The sequence below is a fragment of the Caloenas nicobarica genome, chromosome 6, assembly GCF_036013445.1.
Source record: "Caloenas nicobarica isolate bCalNic1 chromosome 6, bCalNic1.hap1, whole genome shotgun sequence".
Lineage (NCBI taxonomy): Eukaryota > Metazoa > Chordata > Aves > Columbiformes > Columbidae > Caloenas > Caloenas nicobarica.
The window spans coordinates 3,453,756-3,478,214 of NC_088250.1; the positions used below are offsets into that span (position 1 = coordinate 3,453,756).

At 39.6% G+C, this 24,459-nt stretch overlaps 2 protein-coding genes across 3 annotated transcripts; both read left to right on the top strand.

Moving 5' to 3' along the window:
* The first annotated feature begins 1,505 nt into the window (after positions 1-1,505).
* On the top strand, positions 1,506-3,407 carry C6H2orf66 (chromosome 6 C2orf66 homolog). Its single transcript, XM_065638219.1, has 3 exons — positions 1,506-1,610; positions 2,060-2,201; positions 3,149-3,407. Exons 2-3 carry the CDS (start codon positions 2,079-2,081, stop codon positions 3,329-3,331), a joined length of 306 nt encoding a protein of 101 aa, XP_065494291.1. The 5' UTR covers positions 1,506-1,610; positions 2,060-2,078; the 3' UTR covers positions 3,332-3,407.
* A 1,704-nt stretch (positions 3,408-5,111) lies between these two features.
* GTF3C3 (general transcription factor IIIC subunit 3) lies at positions 5,112-24,040 on the top strand. 2 transcript variants are annotated; one of them, XR_010606385.1, is made up of 19 exons: positions 5,112-5,414; positions 6,783-6,885; positions 8,986-9,176; positions 9,589-9,712; positions 10,235-10,426; positions 10,707-10,872; positions 11,797-11,944; positions 13,437-13,509; positions 14,092-14,178; positions 15,250-15,353; positions 15,930-16,101; positions 16,557-16,759; positions 17,276-17,377; positions 18,254-18,389; positions 19,030-19,267; positions 19,623-19,813; positions 20,466-20,590; positions 21,134-21,265; positions 22,407-22,431. XR_010606385.1 is itself a non-coding variant. In XM_065637694.1 (19 exons), exons 1-19 carry the CDS (start codon positions 5,316-5,318, stop codon positions 23,566-23,568), a joined length of 2,730 nt encoding a protein of 909 aa, XP_065493766.1. In that variant the 5' UTR covers positions 5,112-5,315; the 3' UTR covers positions 23,569-24,040. The 2 variants fall into 2 exon arrangements, 1 of the variants encoding a protein (XP_065493766.1); XM_065637694.1 differs by lacking the exon at positions 21,134-21,265 and adding an exon at positions 23,446-24,040 and having other exon boundaries at positions 22,407-22,559.
* The last annotated feature ends 419 nt before the right edge of the window (positions 24,041-24,459 follow it).

The following is a 24,459-nucleotide window of genomic DNA, read 5'->3' on the forward strand; positions in this document are numbered from 1 at the left end:
GGTGAATAATACAGTTTATATAGAGCATCATATGTATACAACTTGTTCCCAGCTAAACCATTCAGTTTCAAATTTGCCTTTTGTTCTAGAACAAGATTTTTACCTTTTTGAAGTTAATCTGCCTGAAAACTGAACAGGCAATGCTGAGAGCGTTTTCAGCTTCAGTGCAATTTGATTCAAACATACATGAATATTCCTCACTGTGCCACAAAGGCTATGTAATAAGTGTACCCACTTTCAAAAGGCTTGCTTTACTGAAGATGTGTCTATATATGTAATTTGTCAAGAAAGCCTAGTGCTTAAATTTGGCTGCGTTAAAAGGCATGTGGCTTGGAAAGCATTTGTTAAACTAGCTACAGATCTCAAAGGTGGATGCAATTTTGTTCAATCAGTGTAACTATACTAATAGTATTTTAATATGAATGTCTTCCCCTTATATTTGACTTTCACTGGAGGAAAGAGCTGTAATGGAACGATCTGGTTTTGATTTTGTTTTTTAAACAAACACCCACACCAAAAAAAAAAAAAACCCAACACATTAAAATGAGCACTAAGTTTAAACAGACTTTTAGCTCAAACGCTTCTAGCTCAGAAAGCAACAATACAAGTTTCTAGGGATTTTTTTTTTTAAGACAGCTCAGAGAAAATATGTGCTAATTGAATCTCTTGCATATCTGCCTAAATTTCTACAGTAATAAAACTTCTGTCAAATTTACAGATGACTTTGGTGTGTTTTACTAGTGAATATATTGGGTATCCCCCATTTTTTTTCTTTCTAAATAAGTCAAGTGAATAGAAGAATTGGTGTGTCGGGGGGAAGATGTAAAGTTTCAGGTGAGGAATAAACATCTATAATCTGGAGTGAGATAATGGCCAAAAATCTTTAGTATTAGCATGTCCACTTAGAGATATATTTTACAGGATACTAACTAAATATTATCTAAATAGTGGAGACAAGAGCGTGATGAAATTCTAAGCAAAAATTTGAGCCGCTTTGAGCTGAAGAATGCTATGAAATAAGGCCAAGGTAAATTAGCATAGTCCTCCTGCAGCTATTGTCTTAGTTCCTAGTCTGACAGGAGGATATTGACTGCTGATAAAATCGGGGTAGGAAAGCAATGCTTCCATTAAAATGTTACGATTTTGGATATTGAAACAGACCTTACTTTTCTCTCTCCAGCATCAAGAAAATGATCCCTATCTCGCTTGAAAACTATTCAACCAGCTGTAATTATCTGTTAGTCACCATTCTAGAGATATGGCTAATCACTTTTAATTAAAAGTAATGTTTTGATACAGCTGTCCTTTCTCTGCTGGGAATTGTTTTAAACTTACTACGTGCTTACCACCAACCTTCTGCAACAGGGCTTAGGGAGGAGGAATTTGCACTGCGCCGTTCGATAGCAACAGGTCTTAATACTCTTAAGGATGAAATTCTCAAGAGTCTTTATGTCATGGATGGAAATGGAATCATTACTGTATTTTTGAGCTCCTGCTGACGTCATTGACACCCACCTACAGTCCACTAGAAATATAAGTGCAGAGATCAGTTTGTTCACAGATTGCAAGGAGACCAACCAAGACGGGGCAAGCCAGAGCCAAATTCACTGGTAAGTTTTATTTTTCCATAGAATCAAGTTGTGAAATGAGTCTCGGGCTGTCTTATTATTGCACTTATTAATATATGTAGTACACTTCCATTTCATGCAGTTTCAAAAATTGAGCTATCTGGATCTCAAGCCATATTTTTGCATTCTCCGTGGAGCACACAAAGATCTGATGCTGTAACTCATCAGCCAATGCAAATGGCTGTACATAGTAACAAATGTAAATATTTTGTGATAAATGTCATACTAGTCCCTTTCAAAAAGAGAATCCAGTGTCTGGAAATAGCATTAGTACTAGAAAAACAGAAAGAGTTGATAGCACATGGATGTAGGCAGATTTTCCTTGCCGTGGATAATGATTTTCAGCACTCTGCTGGATTTTCATGCTTTTTTTTGTTACCAGTGGCAGCTCTAGAGGACTTAAGGAGCGTGGTTTGTTGTGCTTCTTACAGATAACAGTTCATCTCCAGCATGTGGAAAGTGCTGCTCCTGGGGCTATATACAGTATTGGCCGTGAGAGGGTTGGCAAAGGGCGCTCCGTTCCAACCAGAAGAAAAATGGAAACCTCTAGATAACCCGAGAAACAGAGAGCTGGTAAGGAAATGCTGCGAGAAAGATAGCCTTAGTTTCGTGCTTTTTTGTTTTGTTTTCCATCATGAGAATTTCTCTCTTCTAAATTTAAAGGTAAAATGGGGCCCATTAAATGCAGCGTTGGCGAGTATGCACTTCAAATAGTCAATAACCACAACTGGATGAGCATTCCTCAGTCAAGATGTGCTCCTTCACTGGAGAGACATTCTTGGTGTGCACTAGTGCATAAAACCTCCTTGTATCTCCATCCAGCAGCTTTAGTTTTTAAAAATGTACTTTGATTATACAAGCACTCTTTTTATGAAACAGAAGAGGAATGATGATATTTCTCTCACATGTGTACTCTGTGGATTCCGTGTTGTCTCATCTGCTGGAAGGACAAGTTTGCAGCTGACACATTGTCGGGAATAGTGGCTGAAGATCTGAAAGTTAATTACAGCTAAGAAAATGTCACTAAGGGAACATTTGCAAGAACTTATAAGGAGTTTGTGATGGAAAAAGTAAAATAAATTTCCCACAATTTTTCCTCACTGTTTTAAGCAGCATTAATTTTTACTTTTAAGCAATCTAAGGGGCTCATTCAAATCAATTGTCCCGTTGTTTACTCTTTGGAGTACATTTCTCTAGAGAAACGTGTGCCAGAACTGTACTGCTTGCCCTCAGCAAGGGTTTTCATGTGCCTGTTTTGTAAGCCATGCAGTTTGAATCCTCTGTGGCTCCGTGGAGAGCACAGATGGTCACTAAACCGGTGGCCTTTGGACACCACGTAAGGTGTACAAGCCATGGATGGAGTAGACATGTCTCAATTATATTGCCTATATTGTACCCGTTAATGATAAAAACAGAGGATTTCATCCCACAGAGGAAGAAAAATTACAACTCCTTTGTGTCAGTAGAAATAAGTGATCTCTGTTGGGCATGCTCTGTTTTCACATGTGAAATATGTTCAGTTTTTCAGAACGCTCCAGGCTTATTTTTCGGGCAGGGGTCTTGATCTCACAAAGTTCCCAGCTACTTTCACTATGAACAATGAAGGACCAAGGCCTGTCATGTTCTACTCAGATCCTATTGCTTCTGCATTTGCAGATTATGAAGAAAGGAGAAATTCTTTTCCAAATTATTTCAAAGGCTGAAAGATGCTGCTGACCCAGGTAAAAGAGGGTGTTACACGTAGCCAAGTGAAATACTTAGATTCAAGTGATTCTCATTTATGCCTGAAGTATAAAACCAGCTTCTTTTTCAGAGGAAATTAAAAACGTAGCACTTGCCTGAAGTTGCTTTAAAATTGTTGAAGTAGAGATTTATAATGTATTTACTGTTTTGGTAAAATAACACATGGTGCTTGTGCAGACCTATAGAGATGGTGCTTTTTAATTTTCTTTTTCTCCCTTTTTTCCATGTGAGGGATTCTGAAAATGTACAGATAATAGAGAATGCAGGTCTTATTTAAGTAATTGATATCAGTAAAGTTATAAATTGAGACCAATGGTTTCATGTAGTATATGTATATTAAGGAAGTTAATTTAGATATAAGATACTGCACTAACAACGCATACATTACCATTTGCATCTTTGACCATTCATGCTGTTTTCCTTCTGTCAGCCACTAAAACGGAAGGTTGAATAAAATTAGTGCAAACTTATTCACATCTCTCTATAAATATGAAATAAAATTGAAGTGGGTCAAGATGGCATTATTAATAAATCCATCCTCAATTTATAGCAGGTACTTCTGAGCTATTTTATCTATGCATAACCATACTCTGTAACAAATAAATCCTTTCATACCTCATTTTTTGAGTCAGTGAACACTGGCAGTTCGGAGGAAAGTCAATAGCTGCTTTCTCCCGTTTTACAAATAGGTGAAGAGCTCAGTAAAATTTGAATCTAAGAATTTTGGTGATTTACCCAGTACCTTGGAGATTTATTTCTAATCAATATTCAGCTTAGTATTTGTGTATATGTGCCCTCCTCTGCTTGCTTAAGAATGTGTCAGTTACAGCAATGCTGGGTAAATAGTGGATCCTACAGAATTCAGGAGGATCGTGGTGGTTCCCTTCAGCGTTTGAGCTGTTTTCTGAAATGGGAGATCTGCTGGGGTATTTCAGCCAGTGTTACCAGGTCTTGCTCTGGATCATACTCTGGTTGCATATAAACATTTCTGTATTTGTCTCACATCCTTTTTTTCTTTTCTCTTTTTCAGGTGTTGACTTTTGAACTCCACGTGAAGCGGTAACCTTCATAGCAAAATACTACTGCTTTGACTTTTTAACTGTTACCGAACACTTTCACATTTTCCTCACTGTCACGGTTTTTACGTATGGGATCTGATGTTGTGCTGTAATGAGCACACTTGCTGTCTATTGACAAATAACGTGATGCTTGGCTGCTGCTGTTTGCCCAGAATTGTGTGTGTTTAAACGCCAATAAATGAGGAGTGCAATGGAGCGCTTCTAACTACTGCTAAGTGTCTTTGTTCGAAACGGTAAATAAATTTTACCTTTCAGTTTATTGGAGCTAGACTTCATATACTGTTTCACAGTGACTTTATTTTTTTTTTTTTTCCTCAGTTATTTTATCAGAAGTCTTCTAGTTTCTCAAAAGGGGAAAACAGCCACCCAGGGGATGGCTGGTGGTTCCTCACCCCCACTCATGACCCTGCCCGTAAGCGTACACGAAGTTAAATCCTTTCTGTTTAAATAACACCTATTTCTGAGGAAATAAAAGGTGATTAACCCCTCAAGAGTGAGACCGCTGACAGGAAATCAAGGATTATCTGACCCCCCTCAGAGGGAGGCGGGTACCAGAGGGGCTCTCCTCACGGCTCCCGCCCTTACGGGGCGGCCCCCAGCACCCCGCTCCGGCCCCCAGCACCCCGCTCCGGCCCCCAGCACCCCGCTCCGGCCCCGAACACCCCCCTCCGGCCCCGAACACCGCCCCGGCTCCCGGGGGGCGACGCTTCCCCGCCCCGCGGCGGCGGCAGCAGCGGCGGCGGCAGCAGCGGCGGCTCGGGCGGGAACTGGTGTGCGCGGCCGCGGGGCGGGCGGGCGCCATTACGGGAGGGACCCGCGTCCTGCCCTGAACAAGGTTCCGCTGGTGCGGGGCGGTGCCGGCGCGATGTCGGGCTTCAGCCCGGAGCTGATCGATTATCTGGAGGGGAAGATCTCCTTCGAGGAGTTCGAGCGGCGGCGGGAGGAGCGCAAGAGCCGGGAGAAGGTGAGTGTGTCCCGGCTGACGGGCCCGGCCGCTCCCCCCGCCCTGGCAGCGCCTCAGAGACCGGGAACCCGCCGCTCTTTGTGAGGGGGCTCGCGTTGAGTGCTGCTGCTACAGCTCTTGGTTGCTGTCTGTTAATGTCTGCGCAAAAAATACAAGCAGCTAACTGCTGTTTGTAAGGGCCGTTAGGTACTTGTACAGCAAGCTGTTCAGGGGAGGGCCCCCCTGTCAGAAATGAGCTCTGGGGATCGCCCTCCACAAGCGCTCCAGAGACTGGATGCTCTTGCGCTGCTTATATCCACGTAATTATTACATACGCATTACAATTTTTGGAAATTTTGACATACGTCTATGCTGAGAAATAATTGGTGATGTTAGTTAGAATTGTTTAGTTTGTTGCGTACAATGCATCTATTAATTGTTGAATATAAACTAAGCACTCTGCTTCTAAACAACGCATCACTTAATCATCTGTCTCCCTCTTGTCATGCAGAAGGATCTAAAACTTGAAAAATAGCCCCTGTTTTTGCATTTTGCATTTATCATGTCAATTGGTTAATGATGGGTACGTCTTTTGCAACTTAATCGCAGTATACGTTAATTTAGCAGCCTCTCTTCACTGGAGCAGTGAGCAGAAGCAAGTTTTGATATTAAATCATCCAGTGTGTACTAGTACAGCTCCCCCACCATCTGCTGGGCAAGATCCGAGACATCCAGTTTGACTCTTCGTGGTAACGACTGCGGCTTCTGGGCAGCAATAAATGCAGGAACACCCAGCTTTTTAGAAGTACGCAGGGGGAGCTGTTATGAGAAATTCTGCACACAGAATTGGAGTGTTGTAGTTGGCTTGAGCTTTACCATCTTTATGTCAAAATGCAACTGAATTTTCTGTATTTCCTGGTCTTCAAGAGAGCAAATTCAGCAAACTCGGCTGTCATGGAAGGACAGGTGGTACCCTAAGGCAACATTCTTACTGCTCGAACAAGTGCTATTTTGAGATTTCTTTTTGTGTTTAAAAAGGTAGGCTTCTTAAAAGGATTTGCCACACATTTCTAACTTTTTTATTATTTTAATACAGTCAACCATGTCATCTTATCGCACTGTAATGCCAAATAAGCACTGGACTAGTCTCTTCAGTCAAAAATAACGTGAACAGTCACCATCTGAGTCACCTTGCATTGATAAGAGCATAAATGTCTTGAAAGCAAGTAATGCTGGGTTTTCTTCGTTTAAAAATATGGTGCTTATTCCACCTGTTTCACTGGCAGTGCAAAACTGGAAACCCACGGTCTAAATGCTAATTGTAAATATTGGGGGAAATAGGAACGAGTCATGTTATAAAGCTGACAACTGATATTGTTGGCGTGATAGGATGGCGAAAATGCATCTGCTGAGGAAAACACTGAAGATGTAGAGGCTCCATCTTCATCCAAAAAAGCACCTGGGAAATCCCAACAGGAGGATGAAACTGATGGTAAGTGTTAATGTAATAATTTCAGTAAAAATGTAGTTAAAAGGCTGTTGAAAGCATTTGCTCTTCAGTAGCTGACTTTATAAATACCTGGCTGCTTCTTTTGAACCTGAGGGTATTGAAGCACATTGTTAGGATGTATATCATTGTAGGATGTTTCGAGTCATAGCCAGAGTTTTAACTTTGTTCAGTGTTTTTAAGGGGCTGGGGCTGGCCAATTAGTCATGTTTTACTGGGAAACCCTCCATTTCTCCCCTTGTGGCTTCTTAACCACACGGTCTCAATTATTTACTCTCTCGAAAGTAACAAATAATTTGAAGCTTTTAACTTACATGGAAAAGTCTTCTGTCTGTTTTGGTTTTGCTTTCTTCATGTTCATCTCTTTTCTAGTCTTTTGCTGAGACTTGAATGTTTCAGAATATTTGATTCTACTGTGCGAGTGTTGCCGCCTTCCATTGACATCCAAAGTGAAATAAAATATCTAAAAAGAGGAATTTATTTTTTTCTCTGTGTTTTTTTTCTCCTGCTTAGTTATCCTTTGGCCTGTTTAGAGTGCCTACATTTATTTATCTCAATTTCTGCCCTAGCAAAATAAGCTTAACTTCCCTGCGGTTCCTACCTAACGTGCGTCAATGGTGCCTCAGTTTTTGAAGGCATGACCGTACCTCATCCTGGAAGGACAGAAAATTAACACTGCAAATGTGGTTGGAGCCATGTATCTGTGGTTCCTTATTGACCTCTTCTTTTTGCTGACAGCTCTGAAATACTTCCAGTCCGCTCTTTTCTGCTCTGTATTCTATCCAGTCCGTTACATGTTTTTGCATGCATGTCATCTTTATCTAAGAAAAAACATCCTGATAGATTTGCGTGACAGCGTTACTTCTGCTCTGACTGCAGGGAACACAGAAGACTCAAGAGCGGTCAGAATCAAGGAAGCATTGATAATATTTATCACTGTTTAAAGAGCTGTTATTAGAATCTGACACAGGATATTCAGAAGGAAACTTGGAAAAGGTCAATGTTAAAATCACTTTTGACACACAAATCTTCAGAGCTAACCTGTTACAAGCTTCAGATGATTCGTGCAGCCCAGGAGACTGAAATAAAAGGGAAAATAAATTAATAATCAGTTTTTTTCCAGACAGGGGGAAGAAACATCTTGATTTTTAGAAGCTTAATATCCAAGTCAGAATAAAAACAACAAAATATATCCAAGTCAGAAACAAACAAACAAACAACCCCCCCCAAATAACCATAAACTCAGGTGTAGTACCCAATTCCCTCTTGTATAGAGGCAATACATGAAAGATTTCTTTTTTGGTCCGAACTTGATATTGTGGTTATTATTTTATCAAATCTTTAGATGCCCAATCCCCCAACTGGAACCTTTGAACACTATGTATTTTGATATTTTGCATAGGTCTAGACTTGTGGGCAGTTAAACCTGGATTAACTTAGTAATGACAAGTTGTAATTCAAAAATCTGAAAATTTTTAAAATTACATGCTTTGAGCATATTTTTTTGGGATATGTAGCATCATATTATTATTTATTTTAAAGAATTTGATTTCTTTTTTCTGGAGAAATGTGAATTATCTGGATTTTGCGTTCACAGACGTTAAAAGGTACTTATTATCATGGGTAGAACAGTTACAAGATCTTCTTTTAAATTCTAAAAATTGTTTGCTGGGTTACTGTTTAGTATAATTGTCTGCTCACTTAGCCTCTTCAGGTGAAAAGCTTTATTCCATCCAACCAGTTCAGTGCTTGAAAATTGCTTAATATGCTTCTCTTGCATGGATTGAGAAAAATGTTGAATAAGCTGTTGCTTCGTTCTGTGTGTTCCTCCATGCTTTCAGTTCAAATATCCAGAAAATGTTAGAGGCTGGGGTATACTAAGGCTTGGTGATGAATAATGCAGAGTTTTAAAACCAAAGAGGTTGTTAATAGTTTTTCTGCATTTCTGCAGGCCTTTTGCTTACAGAATAGCTGTTTCAAGTGGGCTACTAATTATGAAGGATTCTGTTTTCTCTGCACTTGTCCTGATAAGCAGCGTGTACTCTTCATTATATCATGAACCTTTTTTGCTTCTTTCTCAACAAGGAGAAACTTCAGATGGCGTCAGTAAATCTGTTCATCGGGTCTTTGCATCCATGCTTGGGGAAAATGAAGAGGAGGAGGAGGATGAAGAGGAGGAAGAAGAAGAGGAAGAAGAAACTACTGAGCAACCTACAGCTGGAGATGTTTTTGTGTTGGAGATGGTACTTAATCGAGAGACCAAGAAAATGATGAAAGCAAGTATTAAACTTTGATGTAACTTCCCTGTATCTCCTGAAGCATAAATGCCAGTTTGTGTGATTTTAGCTACTTGCTGAGAAACTTGCCTGAAAATAATTCTCTGTAGGATACTTCTGCTCCTGTTGGCGTTGCCTGTCTTCGGTTTTTAGAAAATTGCTGTAGGCTACTCTTCGAAAACTTTCAAAAATAATGTAGCGAGTTTTTCCAGTGCCTGGATTTTGTTTGTGTTGGATATCAGCGTTACTCTGTCAGTTACGAAAATGATCAAATATTTTGGTCAGTCATTGTAAGATCACAAGTACTTAAATAACTTGTTGTTAGGCTGTGTTAAGCACAAGTGTGACTGATGCCTCCTGAATCTGGGCACAACTGAATCCTTGGTAGCAATAATATCCCTTTTCCATTTAGGAGAAAAGACCCCGCAGCAAACTGCCTCGTGCCTTGAGGGGTCTGATGGGAGAAGCCAATATCAGGTTTGCTCGAGGAGAACGTGAGGAGGCGATTCTAATGTGCATGGAGATCATTCGACAAGGTATGTTAGAATGGTAAAAAAATTTGGCTTTAAGGATAGGGTGAAACTGTCATGTGCATCAGGAAGATTCAGTGGGGTTTCACTGATGGTCAAAATACTCAGGACAAGGAATGTCACTGCATAAGTGGTCTGGAATTAAGAATGTGTAGTGTGTATCCTTCATTATTTTGCTTATACAAAGCACCTAGCACCCTAATTCTGCAGGGGTCTTGGCCTTTGTTAGCTTTACACAGTTTGCTTTCATTGTCTTTGTAGAACCAAGGTATAAGCATCAGCATGACTTCCAACGTAAAATAATGGTGTTAGAATGTTGTTAGATTGTCTGTTGTTAGATTCAGTCAGGCTGCTTAATAATTTATAAAAAGGAATCGGAATCCTGTCTGCAAGTTTTTTCTAAATTTAAACAAGCAATGTTGATGTTTTGTATAATTCCGCTATTTTTGTTTGCAGAAAGGCAAGCTATTTGTTTTCAAGGTGGTTTTAAAACAAGAGTTCTTAATTGTTCTTTTTGGCTTTACACAGCTCCTCTTGCTCATGAGCCATTTTCCACCCTTGCCATGATCTACGAAGACCAGGGTGACATGGAGAAGTCGTTACAGTTTGAACTGATTGCAGCTCACTTAAATCCGAGTGACACTGAGGAATGGGTTAGACTCGCAGAAATGTCACTGGAACAGGACAACATTAAACAGGCCGTTTTTTGCTACACGAAAGGTAGCGTAGCAACCATTTAAATATTTTAGGATAAATGTTAGGTGCTAATGGCAATAATTTTGTTTTCTTCTGCTTTCTAGTTTGCTGTGATTCTAGTACCTCTGTCCAGACTTTGATAGAAGATTCATGAATCTTTAATATAGGACGTCCTTTTCTTACAAAAATCTCGTGCGTGTCTATTAATGTTCATCTAGTCAGGGAAATGAATAGGTGAAATCCATTGTTACTTTTTTGCTAAACTAGGCTACTAATACGCCTTTTTTTTTCTTTTTTTTGGTAGCTCTGAAATATGACGCGACCAATGTGCGTTACCTGTGGGAGAGATCAAGCCTGTACGAGCAGCTGGGGGAACATAAGCTGGCCATGGATGGCTACAGGCGGATTTTGAATCTCCTGTCGCCCTCTGACGGAGAGCGCTTCATGCAGTTGGCTAGAGACATGGCAAAGTAAGGTGGATTTAAAAGTACTGTGGTTTGTTTTCCCAGAGCTTCTCAAAAACTGGTCATTAATAAGCTTTGCAGCCGCTTCAAGCTGGGTATGTAGCTGAACTCAAGGAATGCAGGTGTTTTTGCTGGGGGTGACCCCCACGCAATCACGCACCCCCTAAATATTGTGATGTTTCCGTAGCCTGACACGTGGGAATTAGCCGTGTGGGATCAATGCATCATCTTAGAAGTGCTGTGTTTTCTTAGAGGAAGAGAATAAAATGCCAATACTGGTGACTGGAAAAATGCGAATAATATACAATTATATACAAATGCAGTACATTTTTAATCTATATAATATTACTAGACACCTGGAAACTTACTGCCAGAAAATCTGAACGAAACAAAGTATTCAATCTGAAATACCAACCGTCTGCAACAGAATATAGTTCATTTGTCATTTGTGATTCATTCCTGGAGCAAGTAGAAATCTACTTCTTCCCCTCTTATCGTAGTTTTTAGTAAGTTTTTTAACTACTTTATATCTCAACTTTCTCATGTACAGCTTGTAGAAAGCTGTTATTGGCCTGTTTCGAAATAGTTTCAAGTCTTGATCTTCATGGTTGTGAAAAACACCAAAAAAATGCAATTATGTCTATTGATACCTGGCTTGAAGTGGGGAGACATTGTGATGAAACTCCAGTAATCTCCTAATGTATTGGCTAGAAAATAATGGTAATTATTTGAAATACATAAATATTGTCAACAGTTGTAAGGAAAGAAAAAAACACCCTCATTCTCACCGTCTTTTGCGACTTACTCTTGCTAATGAATATATTTGCTGATGGGCAAAACCAAAAGAAATATGAAAATCCTTTGCTAGTGTTCAAAGTACATATTGGCAGTTATCTCAAATACTTAGTGTGTGATATCTGTGTTTTACAGGAGTTATTATGAAGCCAATGATGTGACCTCTGCTATTGACATAGTAGAAGAGGCCTTTACTAAACACCAGAGCCTTGTCTCCATGGAAGACATTAACATTGCAGCTGAATTATATATTTCGTCCAAACAGTACGACAAAGCATTGGCGGTATGGAGAATTAAATGTATTTCTATATCGTGTTCAGCACCTCTTTGCTTGCTCAGGGTGGGCTGTTTATTTTCCTATAGTGCTTAAATCTGATCATGTTTCTACAGTGAAACAGCTGATCAGAATCAGGTAACTTTCTGTTAGTTCTGTAGTAATTAGTATTGAAGTTAATGGCTTGATTTAATAAATTGGGCACTGATAGACTTGTATGCTGTTACAGGTTTAAAATTTTGGCATCCTTCCTCTCCTTCTCTACAGTTGACATGACCTTAGTAGCCAAAAAAGACCTATGAGCTGGTTTTGTGAGTACTGCCAGCAAAGGGAATTCTCTAAGGTGAAGGTTAAAAGCGTGACACTGAATGGTCTCATGTTCAAATGCAAACCCTCATGCTGTATCTGGTGTACTTGTATTATGGCTCATCATTTATGCATGAAGCATCAAGCATAAATTCCAGAAAGATAATACATCTTGACTCTAAGGCATCAGGAATTGGAGAAGATCACTAATCTGTTCCAAATTGGTTCTAGCGGTTTTTAACCCTCACTTTTGAGGCACGTTTCTGAGTTGATTTGATCTGGCTTTGAGGGGAAAGACTTTAATATCTGGCCATTGTTTTACTTTCCAAGGTAGATCGAAGAGACGCTAGTAGTTGAGAATTTCTCCTCTTCTTATTTGCTGATACTAAATCAGCTCTTTTTTTTCCTCCTTAAGATTTTATTTAGATCTCTCTCTGTCAGTGCAAAGTATCATGAGCCTGCAAACAATTCCTCTGACCCTTCTCTGTACTTCCCATTTTAAAAATCAAAGTCAATTCTATGTACACAGTGTTTCTGTCAGATTTATTAATACAGTAGTCTGTCATAGAACTGTTCCCCTGTTTCTTCTTAATGGTTCTCCTCGAGTCTATTCCTGTGATGGTATTTCTTTTTCCTGGATCACTGAGGCTGTGTGAGCTGGTAAAGTGGGCCTTGCAAAAATAATTATCTTAATACAGTCATCTGCTATGTTCCTTTAAGCGCCATGTACTCTTTGTTTTAATGACTTAAATATTTACTTTTCAATTAATGAACAAAAGTACTAACCTGCATTGGGTCTTAGAGCAGCAGTCCTTCACCCTTCTGCATTTCCCCCTCACTGCTCCCCATGGCAAGTGAATGTCTTGAACTGTTTGTCTTTGATTTCTGTTTTTTTGATCAGTTGTTCTATTGAATTGTGCTAGTTTTATTGAGGTCATGATGCTTTACCTGGTGCTTTGCTTTCTTTTGCAATCTTCTTGCTGAAGAGATGCTGATTGGATCATCTAAGTAGTCCAAAAATACTGGACAAAGGCGTAAGGTGATCGAAGTCAATGCTAGTCAAATAACCTCATGTGAAATTAATGCAGCTTTTCTTCTGATAACTTTTGTGATGTCTGAAATAACTGCCTGTGGGCTGGTTACTCCATAAATCCTTTAAATCTTTAATATGACATGAGTTACTCATCTGTTTTAGGTTATTACAGATTTTGCTGGAATTGTACTTGAAAAGAAACTACCACAAAAAAGTCCAACCGAGGAGAAGAAAGGTAAGTAGCTAACAAGCGGTTAGCATGACCCTGCCCATCGTCAAATATGGCATCTTTCTTTCTGTTACCTTTTCAACTCACAGATATATTTTGATGCATGTTGATAGGCTTTTCTCTTTTGAAACTTTTCAGTGTTTTTAATGAGTTACATGGCATGACCTCAGCTTTCTATAAGGAGTTTTTCTGATGTCCAATTAGCCCTGCTGACTCATTAAGGACAAGGACTGCTCTCCAGGCAACTGGAGGCCTTTTAAAGTTCTGAACATTCCTCTGAGTGTTCACATCAGACTAGTTATTTCTGCCAGCTAAATAGCCTCTGAAAAAAAATTACATGAGCTTATTGGCATCTATAGTCAAGAATATTAACCTTTGACCTGAGACTAATACTATTCATAAACTGTTATAAAACATTTAAGTGTTTTGGTATATATAAATCTAGGAATATTGGCTGGTAATTGAATAAAGTGGGTTGTCTTTGAGAAACCTTTTCCAATTAAACTACCAATCAATTTTGGATTCAAAAGCAAGTAACTGTTGGCATAGGTGGTGCCACTAGGGTAACCTGTTAATCTTTTTTGAAAGATACAGAGGCAGTGGTAGAAACTGAGGAAAGCCAAGAGACAGCAACTGATGACCAAAGTCACCCAGTTGCTGAATCCAGTGCTGCAGGTAAGTAACTTAATTTCTTAATTTTGTACAAGTCTATGAATTGATTATATGCTCAGGAACCAGGTTGCAATCATATAAAAATTGGGAAAGATTTCTAAGAGCAGAGAAATAGGGCTTCATCCAGAAAAGGTTTCTTGTGTACTGTCGTCTTTACTCAAAACTTAGTTCTGACCCAGCCACCCACCAAAGCGAAAAGCATTCTTCCAAGGTTTCCCCACTTTGAAAAGAAAATTTTTGATTTTGTAAGAATTTATCAGTAGGTGAATAGTTACTCTCATGCTGGGTATGTTCAGAGAACGATGAATTAATCTGCATGTTGCGATTTGCAGTAACTGGATGTGGATGTAGAAGGTAATAATGAAGCCTTATGTTGGAGATCACATTTTTTCAGGTTATAGCAATCACCCTTTGAATGTCTGCTGTAAGAATTAAGGTGAAGAAAAACTTAAAGTAGTTAAGGAGTTGTCATGACTGCCTGTGAAGGAAACGTGATCATGGAGATTTGCTGTGTGACATTTAATTTTCTAGCATTATCATGGGTAACTACTTTGTCTCATGTTTGAGTTCTTGTCAGATTGCATTCTGCCTGTGTGTTATGTGAAGTTCTGTAGTTATCTGTGTTTAACGATAAATACAGCCAGAACCCTGGTACACAGGACTTAGCTTAATAAGAACAAATACCTTAATACAGGGTTTTTCCTTCAGAAAGCAAGGAGAAGAGGATACAGGTGCATAAACTGCTAAAGGAAAGCTTTATGATGCAAGTACGTCTTAAGAGGGCGAAGGCTTTATGCACATCCTAGGGGATCCTGCTGTTGAAATCAATGCACACTGTCAGCACTGGATACTCCAGATGGAATTAGGAGGATCAGAGCCAGTAGGAAGAATTTGTTCCAATTATTGGGAAGATACAGCAGAGGGAGAGAGGCCAGGCCCACACCACCATTTGCTGGAGTCAGTGAGAATATATTTTCTTCACTGGAGCTGAACATGGCCTGGGGGGGATGTGGAGCTTGTGAAGTGCTTCTTCAAGCCTGTGGCTTCACAAAGAAATTCTCTGTCTTCTCACAGCTGTGGAGAAAGTCACCTGCTGCATACCCGAGGGTGTTCCCATAGACATCACGGTCAAGCTGATGGTGTGTTTGGTTCACTTGAACATCCTAGAGCCGCTCAGTGTAAGTAGAAACCAACTCAGAAGTTGGGGGATGTTCTAATAAATTGCTAAAAGAAGTAGTTTTTCCTGCCTTTATATGACAGAGGTCATTGAGAGAGCTGCGGAGATTCTTTTTGCTTCCCTCCCACTCCAGGAGAGACACCCAGAAAACCTGGATAGCAGAAATGCTATTTTTGTTCTTATAAATTTTGCCTCCAGTGGAAGTGTTAGTAAAGCACAGCAAATCACAGTAAATGTGCTGTGACAGGCCCAGGACCACAGTGTGAAGTTGTTGCACACTAAGGAGCACATCTTTGCTCTGTTTTAAAGCCCTGCAAATCTGAAGACTGTTCTTTCGTAAAGAGCACTGCTCACCGATGGGCGCTTGCACCCACTGGATGTGAAATGTCTAGAATAGAAAAATGTGGCTTTATCAGGAACTCTGAAATTCAGATATTTATTTTTCACTTTTAAACTAACATTTAAATAAAGGAAGTGTAGCTCAGAAGGAGAGTAAAAATCATGGCATAAAAACATAAGCTTCCAATAACCATATCTTAGAGAAATGTTCTCGGTTATATGTGTGGGTTTTTTAAAGCCTCTTTTGACCACCCTGGTGGAACAAAATCCGGAAGAAATGGGTGACTTGTACTTGGACGTCGCAGAGGCATTTCTGGATGTTGGAGAGTACAACTCAGCGCTGCCTCTCCTGAGTTCCCTGGTCTGTTCAGAGCGATACAACCTGGCTGTTGTCTGGCTTCGGCATGCAGGTGAGAAGCGAGAGCGCTGAACACGTGGTACTGAGAGGTGACAATACAATGCCAAGCATTTCCAGGGACCTTTAGCGAAGATCAATGGAATTTTACATTCACCTGTTGAATCATAATTGGTATTTGCAAAACCATAATTGGAGTTTATTATGACAACCCTGTCGTGGAGAATTTTCTTGTTCTTCCTATAGGTTGAAATTTGCTTCAGTTAGAAATACTTTACATTCATTTAAGTGAAACAGCATTTATTCTGCATTCCATCCTGCGTCAACTGATGATACTTTAAATGAAACTGTGGAGGCATCAGTACATAGTTCTGAATACTTTCACTTTAGTAATACATGTTTTGGGTGGTCTTAACTGAAAAAGTATGTAAAACGTATATTTACTATTTTGCAAGCTTTGAAATCTTTTTCTGCCATTTAAGTGCATTGTGTTGTTTGTGGTATTTCTAGAGTGCTTGAAGGCTTTGGGACACATGGAGCGTGCCGCAGAGAGCTATGCCAAAGTCGTTGATCTCGCTCCATTGCATCTGGATGCAAGAATCTCACTTTCAACACTTCAGCAGCAGCTGGGCCGACCCGAAAAAGCTCTGGAGGCTCTGGAACCCATGTATGATCCGGATACACTGGCTCAGGACGCTAATGCTGCCCAGCAGGTGGGTGAAGTGTTCTGTGCTTCCAGTTTGGGATATATTATTCTGCTAAACGATGGTAGTCATCAGCTCTATAGCACCAGGGCTTGAGACTTGCTCATCTACAGAGTCTCAGGCATGAGCTCTCGTGGCTCTTGCACCCTGACCATTTTATCGGTATTTCCCTGGTCCCACCTGATTACTTCTGGACACAGATCACTTTGCATCACCTTGATCAGCAGTTGCGACACACGAGCTACATGGTTTGGCTTCTGTCGATTGCAGCTGATGGCATAGCAGAAGTTCTGTATTCCCTCTCCAGCAGCACCCTCGCTATAGCTAAGAGTTATGCTGAATTTCTCTGAAATACGAGAATTTGAAACAGGAACTACTGCACGGCAGCTTAGGGAGATCTTATCTGCTGCTGGTAAGATTCTTACAGGTCCCTGGAAGCTTCTACAAGCCTAGTAGCACTGTATTGTTTGTTTTGTAAACTCTCTCTGTGCAAGAGGTTGAATAATGATGTTCAGTATTCTCTAGGAATTAAAGCTGCTCCTCCATCGTTCGACACTGTTGTATTCCCAAGGCAAAATGTATGGTTACATAGACACTTTACTGACGATGCTGGCAATGCTGTTGAAGGTAAGCCATTTTTACAGCTGTGAAGAAATCAAAAGAAATTGGGCAGCTAGTTGGGTTAAGAGACAAATTCAGGAGGAAAGCTAGGGGGTTTTGTGTGCAAATGGTTTCAGAACGTCGTTAGATAATAATCTCGCAGAGAGTCTGTAGCACTGGTGTTCAGAGCAGAGAACCACCTGTGTGTATGAAACAGCGACTTCAGCTCTGCGTACATAGAATATGCTGAAAACTAAAGCTGCTTCTTACTTTTTAGCAGTCAGCACAGTGCTTTCTTGAAATTTTGATACTGGCTTCTATTTCAACAATTTTATTTTGAATTCCTCTTTCTCTTTTTTTTTTTTTTTTAATGTTTCCTCATGATGACCAAAGAAGAATTTGTTTAGCCAGTAAATACAGTGGTGATGGGTTTGTGGTGTTTTTTGTTTGTTTTTAAATAGCGAGTGAGGGAGAAGAATATTTAGACCTTGATTTTAGCCATCTGGTCAGAGCTATTCCTGTTGTGTAACACTGGCTGAATAGCTGACTATCCACATATTTCTGAAACTCACACAGAAAGGCATTGTTCTTGTTATGCCTCTATGCAAATACTTTGGATTTCAATATACACAGAGATGTTCCAATCCCATGAAAAGTCTTTTGAGTCGTTGAAAGAGTTTGTGTTTTTCTTTTGCGAAGCCCAGGTTGCACTGGAGCCTTAGACAACGCAGAGATAATGCTGCTCTTGGGGATGTTCTCTCTTGTTTTCTTGCTTTCTTGTGGCCTTGTGAAGTTGCAGACTGTTCTGGCACGCAACATCAGCAAGATGGATTTATCATAGGATGCTTTTATCATAGGATGTATAAATGTAACCTGAAATGCTGCCCTTAAATTTGTTTCTAGGTAGCGATGAGCAGAGCCCAGGTGTGTTTGATATCTAGTTCCAAATCTGGAGAGAGACACCTCTATCTCATTAAGGTGTCAAGGGATAAAATTTCTGACAATGATGACCAAGAGACAGCAAATTGCGATGCAAAAGGTAAACAGTTATTTTAAAAAGTGCAACAAGATGAACTCGTTAGTTCTGAAAAATGAACTAAACGTTACTATTTTGCATGCTAAATCCATGCAGTTCTTGTTAACATTGCTTTATTTCTAGGGCAAAGAAGGCAGCAAAAATGAAGATAATATAACTTAAAAGAATAATCCTCATTCAAAGAAAAATAGTAACATTACACAATAATTTAGATTGGGAAGGACGTCTAGAGGTCATACGGTCCAACGTTCTCCTCAGTGCAAATATAATACATGCAAATCTAGAACCTAATAAGAAAACATGTTTTAAAAGCGGTGTGATTTTTTTTTTTTAACTGAGCCAGACCACACATTCTTAAGCACTGTTTGGTAGATTAGGAAAAGTAACTTCAATGCATTCATGTAGTGTGTTTACAACTTGAACTGCCTGTATTTCTTGCCATTTGTTCCCAAGTTTTGACTGGGTTTTTTGCTGCTATTTTTAAAACCGCACTTAAACTGAAGAAAGTAAATATTCTATCTTTATTTTACCTGTTAATGCTGAGATATTTTTGAAAAGATCAGTTTATTGTATGCACCTTCTTTTTTCAAGATTTAGCTCTGTTGTTTTAATCTTCTCGACTTACTGACTTAAATATTTTTAGCAATCTTTGCTGTTCTCACGAGTGTTCTGACAAAAGACGACTGGTGGAACCTCCTCCTGAAGGCTATTTATTCCTTATGCGACCTCTCCCGGTACAACGAGGCAGAGCTACTAGTGGATTCCTCATTGGAATATTACTCATTTTACGACGACAGACAGAAGCGCAAGGAGCTGGAATACTTCGGCCTCTCGGCTGCAATCCTGGACAAGAATTTCAGAAAAGCGTACAACTACATCAGGTGGGAGATGGAGAAGGTAGAACACTCTGTTCTGGAGCTGCTGCCACCAAGGCTGCAGTCGAACAGCTGAAAATATTGCTAAAGCAGCCAGGTTGATGCTTGCCAGCTTTCGCTAAAACAGATAAGGCTATTGAAACTAAAGGAGCTTTCCGATGATTCAAAAAAAAAAAAAAAGCATAATGTAGTAGATTTGGCCAGAACTGTTGGTTCTGTCTTTCACTCTCAACTTTGCGTCAGTCACTGACCTGCTTCTTGAGCGTCTCTTTGTTTTCTTCCCTAAACGGTTGAGGTTCTATTGCAGATACATTATTTACTACAGCGTTTATTCATTTCTTGTACACTTTTCATTCTCTAGGATTATGGTAATGGAAAACGTCAACAAACCTCAGCTATGGAACATATTCAATCAAGTTACGATGCAATCTCAGGATGTTCGTCACCATCGCTTTTGTCTCCGCTTAATGCTGAAGAATCCTGACAATCATGCACTGTGTGTCCTGAATGGGCATAACGCGTTTGTGTCTGGCAGTTTCAAGCATGCTCTTGGTAATGTCATTCATGTTCTAATATTAACAAATATAACAAGTGAATGTTTTTTCAGAGAAAGATTTATTGAAGTAATTTTTTTCTTACATCAGAAAAGTTATAAGTGGCTTCACAGTGTTAGTCTGGTGCAAATCAAAAAGCGTTGCTAAGACTTTTGCTAATAAAAATTAAGCTGGTGTGTTTCCAGTTTAGCACATTCTGCAAGTAAAACCATCTTGCAAAGATAATTGAAGGCTAATGATAATAAAGAATAAGGAGGACAGAAACAGACTGATTTAAATGGCAAATAAAGTTGGTTGGACATTTTAAGCAGGACTTGGAAGCAAACCTGCTGCTTCCAGTCAGGGCCTCCAAATGTCACACTTCAGATGTGTGGTCTCCAGATATAAATCCCAGCACGGTCCTTGTTTGCCTTCTGTCTGATTCTTTTCTGCTTACATTTTTACATCACAGTTTGCATTTTTCCGTCAGAATCCAGGGAGTGCTGAAAACAGACATTTTTCTTTGAGGTTTTTTCCTGTATATTTTGATGTAGGTACGTTAAACTGTTTCTTTTCTTAGTTCACGCTTCTAATTTGAAGATTTTTTTGCCCTTAAATTCTTAGGGAATGCTTGTCACAACAAACATCCTGATTCAGTGATTTGCTTTTAGGACAGTATGTGCAAGCCTTTCGTGCAAACCCAGATGAACCTCTGTACAGTCTTTGTATCGGCTTGACTTTCATCCACATGGCTTCTCAGAAATACCTGTTGAAAAGGCATGCTCTTGTAGTACAGGTGAGTTAGTGGGATTATTTTTACCTGTAGTGTCTCCTGGATTTGTATCTTGCTATGATGTACTCTGTTTAAATATCTTTTAGTAATTCATGTGGCATTTTAAAAGCGAGAACTGGTATAACGTGAACACAGATGGATATGCTTTTGAATGCTGGTTAGACCCACCTGAATCTCCTTTTAGTTAATTGTAGCTTGCTCTGCTGTGTACAATGCTGACTCACACAGATGTTAGCAGCTGCCAGCTGGTTGTGAAGACATCACTGATTTCAGTCTTGACGGCTCTAGTCTGGATTTTCTTGCAGATTTTTCCTCTTGTCCTGAGCAAGTGCTGTAGAGTGGAATCTGTGCCGTGCGCCCTTCATGGACATGTCTCATAAACTGCCTTGTTGAAGCAAATTTGGACTTGGAAAGTGGGGGTTTCTCCATCCATCTTTTTCTCTTCCCCCTTTTAGATACCTCTTCTAGCTCTCTTTGTAAAGAACTCCAGTTAGACTACCCTCCATTTTTCAGCTGCTTTATTCACATTTTTCTTTCATCTACCAGATCCTGTTACAAACCACGGGCTGATTATTCCCAAACAGCATCTTGAAAGTAATTGCCTCGACACCAAGTATTCTCATTACCTTGAAATGCCTTTTAATTCTTGTGGCCACTGAGCTCAGTCAGCAGAATACGGTGAGGATCCTGAGCTCTCCTGACTTTGGAAATTGCTGTAAAACTGCAGCTTGCACTGATTTTGACAAAAGCTATAGGTCCTCAGCTAGTCTAAATGAGACCAATAATGTCAGTATCCAACTTAAGACATTTTGAACTTGTAAACTTTGGCCTAATTTTAATATTTTTGCCCATTCCTTTCTGTAATCAACCTGCCTTTCTTATATGGGCTGCTATGTTCTCCTTTTTAAATGTACTTGAACCATGTCCTATTTATGTTAACACAGTTCCCTGCTTTCTCTTTTCTCCTTGCTTGCTTACTATACTTGGTATTTTTACATCCTCTCTTGCTCCTGTTGTAGTTGATTGATAATTCAACATGGTGACATACACTGGTAACCTAAATGATGATCAATAGCTGCTTGTGTCTGAACTAATTACTCATGTTGAGGGCGCTGTTATCTTCTCCGATTACCAACATGGTCCCTAGAAAGAAAGTCCTCTATTTACAACAGAATCATCACACTGAGAGTGGTAACAAAATGAAATGCACGGGAGAGGCTGGCAGAGAAATGATGTATGCCTGGGGTTCTGCTAGCCATCTCCTTTAAATATATCAGCATATATTTTCATTTGAAACTAAAAGCAAAATAAGAAGGTATAGCTCTTACAGAATGCTTTGATTTTAAATTCGTTAAGGCACAGCACTGGAATTGCTGGGTATGAGTTTCCTTTCCAGTTCTCCTGGAAGCTTGGCAGTAAAACATCTGCTGGCTGCAAGAAGGGACGTGAACTTGTGCTGCCGATTGCTTAGGATAGATGAATTTTTCATGTGCTCATTCAGTGAGGTTTATTTTTGGCCACTTCATAAAATGATATACTGGTTTCCCTGAGAACTGGTATTGGAGTAAATATTTATATAGGGCACAAGATCAAGAAAATAATATGCTTGCATTCCACAAATAGTACACTGATATATACTTCACGGAATTCAGAATTTTGTAACATTCTGACAAGTTGTAGAACTAAGCCATTTCTTGGTTCTGTGGGGAAGCATGAACCAGAAGTTCGAATATATACATTTAAACATTTGTTCCCCCACATATTTTACCCCCCATCTTCTTCAAGGGAACGTTCATGTATGTGCATAATGTGTGTACAGGGATTCTCCTTCCTGCACCGGTACCTGGACCTGCGTGGGCCCTGTCAGGAGTCGTTCTACAACCTTGGCCGTGGCCTCCACCAGCTGGGATTGCTGCATCTGGCTATCCACTACTACCAAAAAGTACTTGAACTTCCTCCGCTTGCCCTAGAGGTACGGGATCTTTCCAACTTACATACAAGGTCACGTCAAAGTTCGTAATTTCTCAGCCGTAGTTGAAACAGGTACATAAAATCTGCATAGTCCAGTTGCCTTTAATTTGTATTTAAATCTCTGTTGTTGGAAGCCCAAATCCGATTGCACCTGGCAATGGATTTATGCATGTGCTAATTTCAAAGGTTTATGAATTTGGGAAGTTTTACTAATAGGCTGAAGTAGCAGCAAAAAGAGTTGCTAAACAACCTGACCTGAACAAGTTACCTGAACTTTATATATAAGACATGCAGTAAATGATAACTGGCAGTTCTATGTGCTCACCCGTGCTGGAGCAGTATGAACCAGGATTAAGAATGCCTAAAGGCATCTGAGCCACGGGTTTGCTCTAATTGATCTGGATTAGATCATCCCAATTGACGTGTCGTATGTTTACAATCTGGTCTGAAAGTTTTTGCCCAGCTTTGGCACTGGTAGGTAGAAAAATTACAAGTGTATTTTGAATATTTAGGAAAGGGGAAGGGCTGGTAAAGTAAGAAATGTGGGTGTTGGTCAATGCTGGGAGTTCGAAGCCACAATCGCATTCTAATGACAGAAACAACCACTGGGCACACGAACAGGAGTTGAGATAGTCCTTTCCTGTTTTACGAGTTGGCTACCTAATTTACAGCTAATATTTGGAGCATGTAATTATATAACTCTGTGATGATTAACAAATGGAAACTCATTAAAGAGGGAGGGCACGAGGAACATTGCTTTTGTTTCTGTACAACTGAAAACCCATATAAACCATGAATATGTGTTTCGATTTGCTGCAATTGCTACTCATGTTTCAATTTTATACTATTTTTACATATAGATAACTTTTTAAAATATTTTTTTACAGGGAATAGAAACTGATCAGACAGACCTGAGAAGAGACGCTGCCTTTAACTTGTCCCTGATTTATCAGAGCAGTGGAAACACGAGGCTGGCTCAGAAGATGTTGTATACTTACGCAGTTGTTTGATGAGCTTTGTGGCAGGTGGAATTGTGACTCTTTGTATGAACCTTTGCATTATGTGGTGCTGGGGAAAGCAGGTTCGTGTACAGCTTTTTCTATAGGTAGTAGAGACATGGCTTGTGCTGTATAGAGCTCTATGCACCTTTTCTACTTTCTTTTTTAGGGAAAATCTGCAATGTGCAGTATTACAACTAGTGACCAGTGAGGTTGTTCAAGAAGACATATTCACTGGTGACGAGGGTTTTTTAATGTGTAGCATTAAATTACTATAATACAGATGAAATGGGCTCATACTAATCCCTTGAGGATGGAGAGAACAGTATTTCCAGATCTTTGTATTCAGAATTCTCTAGAGTTCATATTCCTAGCAGCTGGTCTATTTGAAGGAGACTGATTTCTGTTTTACTGAAATCAGTGTGACCTTTGTTCTTCTGAACTTGTTAATAAAAATTCTGGTGTTAATGTTTACTCATTCTCAGCAACCTATATCCTACTGAATCGCGTATAGCAAAAATTAGTATAATAATATCATACAGCTTATTATTTAATATATATTGCAAATGGTCTGGGGTTTTAATTATTTCTGACAGTAGCAGATGATGGTGGAAGCATGTTGCTTCCAACCCAGCAGGAAAGCAGGATGCAATGCTTTATCATCATAAAGAGTATATAGTTATATGGATATACAGAAATGGATGCAAGTTATGCACTGCAGCAAAATTAGGCTGAAAAATATTTTTCGGTAAGGAGTTTGCTGAATCAAAACCAAACTGTGCCGTTGCCTCCAAACACTCTTGGTACTAATGGTATCACAGCTACCTACTATGTGCTTTCAGCCCACTTCTGTATGTACTTGTGTTCTGTAATTATTTCACGCAATTGCAGTCAATGATTAAG

Bases quoted from the DNA above. Each gene is read 5' to 3' on its own strand.
- C6H2orf66 (XM_065638219.1), top strand. From the start codon at position 2,079: ATGTGGAAAGTGCTGCTCCTGGGGCTATATACAGTATTGGCCGTGAGA. The intron at 2,202-3,148 runs GTAAGGAAATGC...AAATATGTTCAG, and splicing joins ACCCGAGAAACAGAGAGCTG to TTTTTCAGAACGCTCCAGGC.
- GTF3C3 (XM_065637694.1), top strand. From the start codon at position 5,316: ATGTCGGGCTTCAGCCCGGAGCTGATCGATTATCTGGAGGGGAAGATC. The intron at 9,713-10,234 runs GTATGTTAGAAT...GGCTTTACACAG, and splicing joins CATGGAGATCATTCGACAAG to CTCCTCTTGCTCATGAGCCA. The intron at 10,873-11,796 runs GTAAGGTGGATT...TGTGTTTTACAG, and splicing joins TTGGCTAGAGACATGGCAAA to GAGTTATTATGAAGCCAATG.